The 14,738-nt window shown below is 36.9% G+C and overlaps 1 protein-coding gene across 1 annotated transcript; it reads right to left on the bottom strand.

Annotated features, from left to right (window-relative positions):
- Positions 1-12,748: 12,748 nt before the first annotated feature.
- LOC139901065 (uncharacterized) lies at positions 12,749-13,578 on the bottom strand. The gene is made up of 3 exons (XM_071883804.1): positions 13,503-13,578; positions 13,367-13,431; positions 12,749-13,147 (listed from the first exon to the last, which is right to left on the bottom strand). The coding sequence occupies exons 1-3, from the start codon at positions 13,576-13,578 to the stop codon at positions 12,749-12,751; spliced, it is 540 nt and encodes a 179-aa protein (XP_071739905.1).
- Between the last annotated feature and the right edge of the window lie 1,160 nt (positions 13,579-14,738).

The following is a 14,738-nucleotide window of genomic DNA, read 5'->3' as shown; positions in this document are numbered from 1 at the left end:
TCTATAAAATCCAGCATGTCCTAGGAAACTTCTAATTGATTTAACATTAGTGGGTTCGGGAAGGTTAGAAATTATATTGATTTTTGCTTTATTAACTTCAATTGCCTTATTAGAAATTTTATGGCAAGGACAATGCCTTCTCTTACCATGAAATGACATTTTTTCCAATTAAGAACAAGATTCATCTTTTCACAACGAGCAAGCATTTTATCAAGATTAGAAAGACAGGAGTCAAAAGATATTCCAAAGATGGAAAAGTCTAAAGGTATTTCGTATGCCCGAGAGACATATTAAATTAACGTGGCTAATATGTTTTGATCCAAGTCGGGTCATATCCAATAACAAGCTTACCGACACCTTATTCGTATTTGATCTTAACGATTGGATCATTGATCAAATACGCGACACTTGAATTTTAAGAAAAATAGTTTTCTAAGATATTACTTGATGTGTATATATAAATTATGGAATAATTTATATAACAAGAGTTCAAATTATTTATGGGTTAAATAATTGATTTTGTTATGTTACATTTTATAAAGTTTTGGTTTTATAAAAAAAAATAAATGTACATAACAAATATATATATATATATATATATATATATATATATATATATATATATATATGGAAGTATTATAAAGAGTTTTATAAAATATATTCCTTTTATTTTATAAAACTTATTTTATAACATGAAAGGGAAGTGGCATTGGAAGTGCACACACATGCTAAAGACTTAGATTCTTTGATCCATGCTTTCCCATTTCCATATACAAGTATCTTGACTCTTGGAAAAACACATACATGCAAATATACTTCAAAAGAAACTGCACTAAACTCACTCAAAGCTGCTGTCCAGGTCGTGGGGGTTTAGGGAAGAAAAGGGATTTCTAATTTGGTTTTTGCAAGTTTAATTCAAGTGTTAGTAAATCCTAACCAAAGTACAAGGTGTTGGTGCAAAGTTTGGGGTATAACAACTTGAGGTTTCATACTTTTGGAGCTCCATTCATCATCATCATCATCATCATCTTCATCACTTACCAACAAGCTTGGAGTAGATATAAACTCTTTTCTTGCTTGTAGTTTGTAAGTATATTTCATAACTTGATCCTAATTGGGATTTAACTTTAAATGGTTAAAGATTAACAAGTTACAAAATGGTATTTTACATGCTTCCGCTTTGAATGATTCTTAAATGGTTTTAAGTATAATGAAACTTGTTAAATCCCAACAATGGTATCTAGAGCCGAAGTTGATGGAATATGCTTCGAGATGGTTATTATACTCACTATATATTTTGTATTTTATGTACATGCATGAAAGTAAAATGCAAAAATTAATTATTTGGGTGGGTTCCTTTGTTTGGCCGAATTATTGGAGTCCCAAAAGTGGGTTTTGGGCTCTTCAATTTGGTTCATATTTGATTGTATGATAATGTTCACAATCTAAACCTTGACCTTGTATTTGATTGAATGTTTGGTTGATTTATTATTCATTCATTTGGTTTGTAATATTAATTATTCATTTAGTATGTAATATTAATTTTGGTTATGTAATTTATTTTATATTTGGCATGTAAAATAGATTAGGTTGTATTTTCATTTTTTAGAGAAAAATGTATTAGGATATATTTTGTAAAAATGAAGATTCAAGAAGGTGACAATGAAGAACACAAGGAAGGATGCAAGATTAAGTGGGAGATTTAAAATCTCCTACTTTGTGTTATAACCCCTTAACCGGTGGCATTTGTTTTCGGCTAAACAAATGCCTACCAAAATGGCTTGATTGTGAACATATTTGTTTTGCATGCATGGTTGTTTATTGTATGATTGTGGATTGTATGTTTGTATGCTACAAGTTAATCACACAAGTTAACAACAAGAAAAATGGAAATTTAATTGGTTAAATTAGACATTAATAACGACATGCAAAACGACAATTTAATTGGTTAAATTATAAATGGCTAAATGGATTATAATAATTGGTTATTAAAACACATATAAAATGGTTTATATCAATGTAATGAAATTGGTTTTATTACATAACATGAAAAATGGATTTTCAAATAAACCATACACTAAATGCATGTTGGTGTATGGTACAATTGTTATCTTAAACTAGAAATAATGAAAACTTAAAATCCCTTATTAAAGGTCACCTAACCATTATGAACAAACTAATATAATTAAGGTGAATTTCGCACACTTGTGGGATAAAGGTCACCTAACCACTTGTATGTTAAATTTACACGTTTACACAAGTAGGACGACTTGATTTGGAAATCATGAACTTAGGGTCACCGAAGCATGAGGAACAAATAGGCGTTGATGGGATAAATATACCATGCAAAAGGATTGCATGATCCCATAACTAAGAAGTTGCAAAAGGATTGCAATTGTCATATAATGACTACCTAGCTAAATCAAATGACAGGATAAAGGTCACCTAACCGAAATTTGGTTTACCGTTGGATTCTAAAATTTAATCAATTGGATTTAAAGGGTATTGATTGTTAAATTAAAATTGATACTTAAATAACTTTGTTAAATTTTGTAGATGGCCGCCAATAACAACAACATTCCAAACGCACCTATCAACTTTAACAACCTATCGTTGAGGTCAATCCTCGAAAAGGAAAAACTCAACCATACGAACTTCATGGATTGGCTTCGCAATCTAAGAATTGTATTCAAACTAGAGGATAGGGCGTATGTGTTGGAAGACCCCATTCCCGATCAACCGGACGAGGATGATTCGGAAGGCATGGCTTATTGGGAGAAATATTGCACCGATTCGGTGCAAGTTTCTTGCCTCATGCTTGGGACTATGATACCAGAATTCCAAAAGGATTTCGAGTATCATAGTGCATATGACATGATCACACAATTGAAGGAGATGTTCCTTCAACAAGCTCGTGTCGAGCGCTTCGAAATGGTTCGAACGCTTCATGCATGTCGGATGGACGACTCCCAATCCGTTTCATTTTATGTCCTTAAGATGAAAAGCCTAATTGATCGAGCGAACCATCTAAACTGCAACGTGTCTAATGAATTAGCCACAGACCTTATCCTTAATACCTTGTCAAAGAGGTTTGACACATTTGTAATGAATTACAATATGAATGGTTGGGATAAGAGCATTGGCGAATTACATTGCATGCTTAAGATGGCCGAAAAAAGCATGGGTAAAAGGGCTTCACCCATGTTTATGATCAATGAAGGCGGGTCCAAAAACAATAACACTTCTAAGCCAAAGGTGGCTATGAGGAAAGGACCTGCCTACCAAGGCAAGGGCAAGGGAAAGGGGAAGATGGTTACCCCAACCAATAAGAACAAAAAGCAAAAGGTTGCCGGTCAAGGTAACCCCAAGGAAGATCCGTGCTTTGGTTGCGGTGAAATGGGTCACTGGAAACGCAACTGCCCGATCTATCTAAAGGAGTTGAAAGAAAAGAGGGATGCAGGGCAAATCTCAGGTAATGTATATATGGTATACGTTGAGATTAGTATTATTTCTTCTAATACATGGGTATTAGACACAGGATGTGGAACTCATATTTGCAATTCTTTGCAGGGGTTCAAAAGAAGTAATCAAGATGCGAGAACAATAAGTCTCTTCATGGGAAATGGAGCAAGGGTGCAAGTGAAAGCTCAAGGAGACTATGTTTTAAAGCTTCCAAGTGGTTTAGAGCTTATTTTGAATAATGTTTTGTATGCACCCGATTTATCACGAAACATTATTTCTGTATCCCATTTGAAACAATATGGTTTTAATCTTAATTTCATTAATGATGATATCCATGTTTCTTTAAATAATGTGTTCTATTTTAAGGCTTCGCCTTTGAATGGTATTTATGAATTGGTTCATAATGACACATCATACAATAGCTCAATGTTCCATGCAAACACTAAGAAACTCAAAAGGGATTTGAGTGATTCCTACTTATGACATTGTCGCCTTGGTCACATAAACAAGAATCGAATGCATACACTTCAAAAGAATGGACTTTTGAAATCAAATGAACTAGAATCGTTTGATGTATGTGAATCTTGTTTACAAGGCAAAATGACTAAAGCACCTTTCAAAGGGACCTATGAAAGGGCTAAGGACTTATTGGGATTAATACATTCAGATGTATGTAGACCCTTTAAGCCCATGACTAGGAAAGGTGAAAGATACTTCGTCACTTTCATTGATGACTTCAGTCGTTTCGGATATGTCTACTTGTTAAGACACAAGGATGAAACTTTTGAAGCATTCAAGGAATATCAAAACGAAGTACAAAATCAACTCAATAAGACAATCAAGGTACTTCGTACCAATAGAGGAGGTGAATACTAAGCGATGCTTTCCAAGATCATCTTAAAAGTTGTAGGATTATCTCGCAACTCACTCCTCCATGAACACCCCAACTAAATGGAGTTTCCGAAAGGAGGAACCGAACCCTAATGGATATGGTTCGATCTATGATGGCTAGAAGCTCGTTGCCTCTATCATTTTGGGGTTATTGTCTATGCTCCACAGCTCGTATTCTAAATATTGCCCCAACCAAGAAAGTGGAACGAACTCCTCATGAGATGTGGTTTGAAAAACCTCCATCTCTATCATACTTAAAGGTATGGGGATGTGAAGCTTATCCTAAGCGTTACGTCCCTAATAAGTTGAATGCTCGATCCACGAAGTGTATCTTCATAGGATATCCCAAGGATGATATGGGATACTATTTCTATGATCCAACCGAGCAAAATGTATTTGTTGCTCAAAAGGCTGAATTCCTTGAAACTAAGTTCCTAATAGAAGGACATAGTGAAAGGAAGATAGATCTTGAAGAGGTTCAAGATAAAGTAGATGATACACAATTTGTTGACACTAGCACTCAACATGAAAATGTTAAGAATGATCAAATGGATGATCAAAGTATACAAGACGTTCGCAGATCTAGTAGGATTAGTAATCCTCCTGAGAGATATGGGTTTCTCATGGATGGTTGCTATGTGGTTGATTTGGATGAACTAACAAACTACCAAGATGCTTTATCAAGGATTGATAAAGATAAATGGCAGGAACCCATGAACGCCGAGATGCAATCCATGTATGACAACCAAGTTTGGGAACTGGTTGTACAACCTACTGGCTCCAGGCTAGTTGATTGTAAATGGCTTTTCAAAATGAAAACTGACATACATCGAAACTTGGATACATATAAAGCTAGACTTGTAGCAAAAGGTTTCACTCAAACTCAAGGGGTTGACTATGATGAAACTTTTTCGCCTGTGGCAATGCTAACGTCTATTAGGATATTGCTTGCCATTGCTGCTCATTATGATTATGAAATATGGCAAATGGATGTCAAGACCGCTTTCCTAAATGGACATCTTGAGGAAGATGTCTATATGGTTCAGCCTGAAGGTTTTTTTGATTCGAAATATCCTAAAAAGGTATGCAAGTTAAAAAAGTCAATCTACGGATTGAAACAAGCATCTAGAATGTGGAATCATCGTTTTAATGAGGAGGCCAAGAAATTTGGCTTCATTAAAAATGGTGATGAAGCTTGTGTATACAAGAAAGCTAGTGGGAGCACTATCATGTTCCTTGTACTATATGTGGATGATATATTGTTATTTGGAAATGATATTCTGGAAATGCAAGGTGTTAAAACTTGACTAAGTAAATGCTTCTCCATTAAGGATCTTGGAGAAGCACAATACGTTTTGGGGATTGGGATCTACAGGGATAGATCCAAGAAACTGATAGGTTTGAATCAAAGTGCATACATTGAAAAGATCTTAAAAAGGTTCAAGATGGACAACTCTAAGAAAGGTTTGGTACCTATTTAAAGAGGAACGCTTCTCAGTTCATCTCAGTGCCCTACCACGAAAGATGAACAAGAGAGAATGAAGAAAGTCCCGTACACATCTGCTATTGGGTCAATCATGTATGCAATGATATGCACTAGACCGGATGTGTCATGTGCTCTTAGCTTGAAAAGTAGATACCAGAATAACCCAGGAAACAGTCATTGGATTGTGGTTAAAAGTATATTGAAATACCTTAGGAGGACTAAGGATATGTTTCTAATATATGGGTCTGGTGAGGAAGAACTCGCTGTAAAAGGTTACGTGGACGCGAGTTTCCAAACTGATCGAGATGATTCTCGATCACAATCCGGTTATGTCTTCACGTTAAATGAAGGTGCGGTCTCTTGGAAGAGTTCAAAACAGGATGTTGTTGCTTTATCCACTACAGAGTCGGAGTACATCGCCGCTGCATTAGCAGCTCAGGAAGCTGCATGGATGAAGAAATTCATCGACGACTTAGGAGTAGTCCCTTCCATTCAGGACCCTCTTGAGATCTTTTGTGACAACGAGGGTGCGATTGCTCAAATCAAAGAACCTCGTGCTCACCAAAAGACCCGTCACATTGAGCAGAGATTCAACTACATAAGGGATGAAGTTTAAAAGGGAAAGATATGTATTCGCAAAATTCACACAGATCTTAATATAGCGGATCCTCTCACGAAGCTCTTACATGGAGCAAAACACGCAGGACATGTTTGTGCATTAGGGCTTCGATATTCATGTGATTGGTCATGATCTGTTTTAAGTATTGTAACGGAATGAAATTGTTCAAACTCATTAATATAATTATGGTATTAATTTATTTTGAGTTATGTTCCTATTTTGCATATTTTATCCATGAATAAGTAATTATTCTAAATTCTGTAGTCGATCACATTTGTGGAAACAAGTGTGAGGTTTAGACTATTATGAACTTGGATTGGTATACATTCACGGGATGAATGTGGGGCAAGGTTGCAATCAAGGTTCATAGATATTTGTGGGATACAAATATTGGAAGACCCGCCCTCAAGATTTACTAAATGGTGCCTTTGTGGTTGATCACATGTAGTCTTGAGTAAAGGCGAATATCATTGTATCCTCTGACCTGAGATACATATTGGGTTCAGATATTTACCAAGTATTGTGCCTTGATTCTTTCCTTCACTATTCTGAAATATGGTAGTTCATAAGGAAGAGCTCAGGTATAATGCAAGGTATATATCTAGGACGTATGTAGTCAAGATGGAATTTATCCCTCTTATTCGTTGAGAGTCAGATGTCTAAGGCCTAATAAAGTTAAATCTAGAAGAGAGTGATCACTCTGTGTCTCTTGGATTTAACATGACATCTAGGATGAAAGGAAATAATGAAAGATTCACCTATTCATATTCGAGATGGGAACTCAAAAGGGATGACGTTATTGAATGGCACAAAGTCATAACATATTGGGGGTGATGGATGGTCGTTAGGTGGTATCCATCACTTGCATTAATTTCTTATGTTTCTCGTGCAAGTGGGAGATTGAAGGTATTTCGTATGCCCGAGAGACATATTAAATTAACGTGACTAATATGTTTTGATCCAAGTCGGGTCATAACCAATAACAAGCTTACCGACACCTTATTCGTATTTGATCTTAACGATTGGATCATTGATCAAATACGCGACACTTGAATTTTAAGAAAAATGGTTTTCTGAGATATTACTTGGTGTGTATATATAAATTATGGAATAATTTATATAACAAGAGTTCAAATTATTTATGGGTTAAATAATTGATTTTCTTATGTTACATTTTATAAATTTTTGGTTTTATAAAAAAAAATGTACATAACAAATAAATATATATATATATATATATATATATATATATATATATATATATATATATATATATATATATATATATATATATATATATATATATATATATATATATATGGAAGTATTATAAAGAGTTTTATAAAATCTATTCCTTTTATTTTATAAAACTTATTTTATAACATGAAAGGGAAGTGGCATTGGAAGTGCACACACATGCTAAAGACTTAGATTCTTTGACCCATGCTTTCCCATTTCCATATACAAGTATCTTGACTCTTGGAAAAACACATACATGCAAATATACTTAAAAAAAAACTGCACTAAACTCTCTCAAAGCTGATGTCCAGGCCGTGGGTGTTTAGGGAAGAAAAGGGATTTCTAATTTGGTTTTTGCAAGTTTAATTCAAGTGTTAGTAAATCCTAACCAAAGTACAAGGTGTTAGTGCAAAATTTGGGGTATAACAACTTGAGGTTTCATACTTTTGGAGCTCCATTCATCATCATCATCATCTTCATCACTTACCAACAAGCTTGGAGTAGGTATAAACTCTTTTCTTGCTTGTAGTTTGTAAGTATATTTCATAACTTGATCCTAATTGGTATTTAACTTTAAATGGTTAAAGATTAACAAGTTACAAAATGGTATTTTACATGCTTCCGCTTTGAATGATTCTTAAATGGTTTTAAGTATAATGAAGCTTGTTAAATCCCAACAAAGTCATCCATATAGAATTCCATAAAATCTTCCACCATGTCATGAAAGATAGCTGTCATGCACCTTTGGAAAGTGCCAGGGGCATTGCATAACCCAAACGGCATTCTTCAATAAGCGAAAGTACAAAAGGACAAGTGAAAGTGGTTTTCTCTTGATCCCGAGGGCAATTGGAATTTGGAAATATCCAGAGAAACCATCCAAGAAACAATAATATTCTTTTCTGGCTAATCTTTCGATCATTTGATCAATAAACGGAAGTGGAAAATGATCTTTTCGGTTGATTGAACATAGATCTGTCGTAGAGGACTGATCATATATTGAGTGCCATGTGGGAGTGTTTAAGAACATTATAGTGTTAATCTTCGGTCAATGGTTACCGTGAATAACCCTTATTGAGATGTTGATCTACTAAAGGGTGATTAATGACTTAGTTCACCATTAATGGCTTAGCCGCAATAATGGCCACTTGGGTGGTTTCGTAGGGTTACAGTTCATAATGAACATACCTGTTACCGTAAAGTGTTTTCTGGATGCAATCACTAATTGAGTAACACAGAAAACGGTAATTGTTATTCGATAATCCTGAGCTAGGTTTAGGGTTATATTTATAGCTGAACCCTAACCCTAGATGTATCCTTAAACGACTCTAGATCCTCCCATATCAATCCCATAAATATAGGTATTATAGTTAGGAACGAGATTTCAGTTATTTTAGGATAAGATATGCTTCGTTGGCCGTCTTACTTATTTGCTAAGCAAGAGTTTACCAAATACGCGCAATAGACACAATGCGGGACATGTTATACGTGCAACTAGCATGTAATACGCACGATACACTAGGCACAGAGGTACGCGTATCTTTAAGTCCCCTTAATGTGATACACGTTTCCCAAAAAAAGTGTTGATCGTTACCAAAAATTAGCACAAAATATATTGGAAATTATCAAAATAATCCAAAGATTGCATGCCTGTAAACATTAAATGCAGCCTCCTTGCTGTCAATCAAACGTCTACTAATGATGACTCTGCATCGGCGGGAGTCAGCTAATTATGACAGGCTATCAAATCCTAACTGCAAGAGTTTTACTATCGTACACTTATAATAAGCAAGCCAATGGGTTTTTTATCGTGCACCACGTTCTTTTATTGTAACCCGTTAGGATTGCGACACGTGTACGACCAGCTATACGCCTTACGAGTTTTTTTTCCATTTTTAGGCCCTAGCCGTTTATGCTATAAATAGGGCGATGATTTTACCACATTTGGTAAAAATTCAAAAAATTCATCTCTTCTCTCCTTAGCAACTCCGATCTTGTTTCGGCTAGTTTCTCGTTTCTTAACCCAGGTCAGTGCAATCTTCCATCTTCATCCCCTTTTTTAATTTGTAAATATGTCGTCTTCATCTTCAACCACTTTCCAAGTCCATTCCATCTCCTCCACCCTAGATGATGAATCTATACCGGCTATTATCGACTGGTATCCACTGATTGCCGAATACACCCCTACCCTTCCACTCACAAATCAACGAGCCCACAAACCCCCAACCAACATGGTTGCAGTCTACTATGCAACCCTAGAAGTCGGAAACACTCGCATTCCTCCGACTAACTTTTTCATGGAGGTTTTGTCATCATATAACATTGGCCTAGGGCAATTACATCCCTATGGTGCTGCTAGTTTATCATTATTTGAGATGTGGTGTAGGGAGAACAACCAGGAACCGTCGATTAATGCCTTAAAAAACATCTTTCGCTACCAAGTTAATGAGCACGATTGGTATAGTTTAACCGATCAGGTAGCTTTTACATCCGGTATGAAGAAGGGTTTAAATACCTCCTGGAAATATTCTTTTTACTATGTCGATAGCATGTTCGTCCCTCAACAATTCGCTAACTTTAAGTATAAGCGCTCCGACTGAAGAAGATGAACAGCCTCTTAAGCGCAAAAGCTCTGTGCGTTTGAACCCTCCAGTGAAGAAGAAGAATTCTGACGCCTCATCATCTGAAGGTATTACATTGTGTAGCGTACAGTGTTCATTATATCATACCTTTATTTCTTGCTTAGAAACTAACATATATGATTCTGCATTGCCAATTGTGAACCTTGATGAAGATGCACCTCCAATAGTGAGTCTTACCCAGACTAACATCAGTGTGCCCATGTCTACACCTGAGCCCTCTGCAACATCTGCGCCATTTGACTCAACCATTTGGATGCCTGCGACCTATTCTAATCCGGTCCCACTCGCTATTATCGTGCCCTTGCTCACCAATCCTGCCACTCCTGCTACTACTGGTCCCTCAATTGCTTCTGTCTCAGGTTCCAAACTGAACATCAACCCTTATGTGCCCATCCGCATTGATAACTTGGAGGCGATTCTAAATGTTTCCAAGCGTGGTGCATCGGAATAGCACATGTATATGCAAGGATATGCTCCTGCTGACATAAGGCGTGAGTTAAAGAAGATGACTCCAGACCAAAAGGTATGCTTTGATACGCAGCTATCGTTTCTTACTTGGGCAAGGGATTGTGATAGTTTAAATAGTGAGCGTTCTCACAGGGCAGGGGTGAATCTTTTTGGGAAGTTACAGAGGAGGTTGATTGATGTAGAGTCGAAGCTTAAAGTGGCCGATGAAGCAATGAAAATAGTGGAGGCCACTGTTGAAGTGTTAAAGAAGGAGAAGGTTGAGCTTCTTGACGCACAGGTTGATCTAGTGGAGGAAAACAATTTGCTCAAGGATGAACTTGCTACCGCTAATTCCAACCTTGATTTGTTAACCTTCAAAAAACAGGACATCTCCACGCACCTTGACCGAGTGGCCACTGACCGTGATTCAGCTATAAACATCTTCACCGCACTGAAAGTTGCTCTTCCGCATATTGCATCGAAGGTTCTCAGCTCTTCCACCATTGGAAACTTTTACTCAGATGCAATCAGGGTCGTCAAGGCATTGGAGCGGGTAAACTTTTGGAAGCTCATTTCAGATAACATAGAGGTTCCAACAGATCTGCCCAAAGTTGTTGCTAATCAGCTTGAGAGTGATGCTTTAGCTAAGGCACTCGAGTCTAGTCGTGCGATGGAGAACATTCAGATTCAATTATTGATTCAAGCTAGTGTTAACCCTGCGACCTCAGTGCAGGATTTGTTGGAGCTCGTGATGTAAGGAAGTGAGCCAGAAAGCTCGGACACTGTTATGGCGTGCTTTGTGAGGCGTATAGTAGTTTTTTTAAGTGACGGGCGTACAGGTGAGCGGTAGCCATATAACGTCTTCGGCCCTGTGTGCTCGCACTTTGGGGGGTACATCCTGCAACATGGATGTGCTCCCCGCCTTTCTGTACAGGACTACATATAGGTCAAACTTTTTTTTCTTTTTTCATGGGGTGATCCGCCTGATCGCTGTGGGCGAGGGTTCGAAGGATCATTCCCATTAGTGTAGGGCAGCGTTCCAAATAATGCCACGTAGTTTAGATTTTCCTTTCTTTCTTTTCTTTTTTTTATTACTAGGCATGCGTGCCAATTGTTAAAGCTTATAGATGCATGCCATATTTTGCGTATTGGGCCTGCGTGCCCCTAGTACTCTTACGTTTAATGTTTTCTCTTGGCACTATTATAACTTAGTGCAACATTAATGAAATTTCTTTTGCTAACTCTATTGTTTCAAGTCTTTATTACTCTTAACAAATATCGTAATTGTGATGCATACAAACTAATGTATACTTTGTTTATACTTAAAGTTTAGTAATGCTAACCGACGAAAACTATTATGCACATAGCCAGCGCTTTTCATTGCATTACTAAGTAAAGTACTTAGAGTCTTCCAACTGAACCAACACTTAGGTTGGTGTGCAAGCAACCCCAATGCTTGTCGTTTATAGTCATGACTTGCAGTCTTCTAGTCTACGAGAGTGTGTTGGTCTAGACAAACCAATGTCTGTTACCCACCCTAAAATCAAGCCTTGTAACCAAACAGGCTTCTGCCACGCGGGAGCTATATATCATCCCTTAAAAGGCAGGATGCACGTAACTACTATCAAAATGTGCGTTGAAACATAACCATATGTTTTCATACAGAAATTAAATTTATTCATGACAAAATAAATAAAATCCAAAAGTCATAACCAAATTACAAACCATTACAACCAAAAAGAAATACTAATTGTCTTTGGAAATAAAGCAACATTTTAAGTAAACTAAAAAAATGTAAGTGCTCATAGTGCGGGGTGATCAATCCCATCTGATGCAGCCTGACAATTATATATAGCATCTTTTCAAATTACTTGCATGCCAAGTACAAGGTACTCGTCTTCCAGTTACTTCAGCTAGGATATAAGATCCTGTAGCACTTGTGCCAATTATTTCATAGGGACCTTCTCAGTTGGGCCCAAGCCTTCCAGTATCCTTCGCTTGGCTTGTTTCATTATTGCGCCACACATACTCTCTCACTTTGAATGACAATGGCTTGACGCGCTTATCATAATACTTGTAGATTTTCTGCTTGTTCATGGCTTCTCGTATAGCTGCAATTTCTCTGCGCTCCACTAGCATGTATAGGTTAGCGCGCAAGCCTTCACCATTACTTGACTCATCAAAGCTTTGAACTCTCTTCGTGGGTACCAGTATTTCTGCAGGGATAATAGCTTGAGTCCCATAAACTAAGCTGAAAGGAGTTTCACCTGTGCTATTCTTATGCGTAGTTCGATGCGCCCACAATACACTTGGGAGTTCATCGACCCATTCATTTCCATATAAGTCCAAGCGTGCCCTTATCCCCTTTACAATATCCCAGTTGGTTACTTCACATTGCCCATTCTCCTAGGGGCGTGCTACCGACATGAAAGATTTCTTAATATTCAAGTCTTGGCACCAGGACCAGAATGGTTCTCCTTCAAACTGGGTTCTGTTATCGCTGACGATTTCATTGGGAATACCAAACCTGCACACAGTATCTTCCTAAAAGAAGTTGCGAAAGCGCTTGCTAGTAATCGTTACCAATGCCTTCGCCTCCACCCATTTAGTGAAGTAATCAATTGCTACCACCAAGAATTTGATTCCCCCTGAGTAAAAAATGATTGCATTAATACCGTGAAAGCGCATAATTAGCGAAGTATTATTCATATAAGCGTACTTGAGCACGCGGTAATAGGGCCGAAAATGTCGATGGCCCACTTGCAGAATGGCCAAGCCACCGTTATTGGTATCATAGGATGTCGCGGTGCTCTGCTGATGGGTGCGTGCTGTTGGCATGAATGACACATTCTCACGACCTCAGCTGCATCTTTGTGAATGGTGGGCCAGTATGTAACAACCCGACTTTTTCCGTTTACTTTCGTTACTTGTCTGTTAAGTATTTAACGTTGTTTACTTAGACTTGTGTGTTTAATAGAATTAATTACATGCTTATTAGAGAGATTCTTGAATTAATATGTTATATTAATTTATGAACTTATTTCAGATAGCGAAATAACTAGGAAATGTTACAATTAAGAAAATCGCCTAGAAAGCTTTTCAGTTTACGGAACTCAGAAAAACGACGAAATAATTATTTTCAATAATTATTGACTTTAAGAAAAACTTATTTAATTTATCATTTATTTAATGAATTAAATCCGGTGATTGCGTTTCAACGACTAGTTAACGTTCCGGAGACCTGGTACGGTTAACGACACTCGAAACGGACCACGCGCGTACCAAGATCTAAGCAAAAACGAGCCCGAGACCCCATTAAAGGGCCATTCGGCTGAAAACCCCCATGGACACCCCTTTTGGACTTTTAATTTCTTATTTGGGCTATGTGATTAATTAATAGTTTAGATTAAGGCCCTAAACTAGAGTATAAAAGAAAAAGGAAACTTGTAAACCCTCACAACTCACAATTAGAAGTTGACATTCATCCCCTCCCCCCTCTCTTTAGCCATCGGCCTTCAAACACACACACACACACATTAAAACCTCAAAATTGAAAGAAAGCTTGTATACGAACGTTGATCCCCTTGTCGTTCTCTACGCGATTGTGTGAACAATTTGTGATTTTAAGGTATAACTAGTAACCCTAATTTTATTAATTCAGATTTTTATGCAATTACATAGTGTAATCAAGTCTAGTACTTAATTGATGGTGTTTAGCGTTGTAATTTATCGTTTGATTGCTTGATTAACATTGTTGGCATGAAAAACTAATTTTTTTCTTGTAAATATGATACAATTGACATGAGAAATGATATTGTAATATGTTTAGATGGATAGATATCGAAAAGTTATTAATTTTAGACTTTGATTTTGCGTGATTTCATTATCGTATGCTCAAGATATGCTTAATCGAAGTTTTCGTTGGGGTTTACATGATATACGAATTTTCTGAGTT

Source organism: Rutidosis leptorrhynchoides, chromosome 3 (assembly GCF_046630445.1).
Source record: "Rutidosis leptorrhynchoides isolate AG116_Rl617_1_P2 chromosome 3, CSIRO_AGI_Rlap_v1, whole genome shotgun sequence".
Lineage (NCBI taxonomy): Eukaryota > Viridiplantae > Streptophyta > Magnoliopsida > Asterales > Asteraceae > Rutidosis > Rutidosis leptorrhynchoides.
Note: the sequence above shows the minus strand (reverse complement) of the source record. Positions and strands in the feature narration are given on the sequence as shown.

Coding starts and splice junctions, on each gene's coding strand:
- LOC139901065 (XM_071883804.1), bottom strand. CDS start 13,578: ATGATACCAATAACGGTGGCTTGGCCATTCTGCAAGTGGGCCATCGAC. Junction 13,432..13,502: donor CCCTATTACCGCGTGCTCAA/GTACGCTTATAT, acceptor TTTTTTACTCAG/GGGGAATCAAATTCTTGGTG. Junction 13,148..13,366: donor GGGTGGAGGCGAAGGCATTG/GTAACGATTACT, acceptor GATATTGTAAAG/GGGATAAGGGCACGCTTGGA.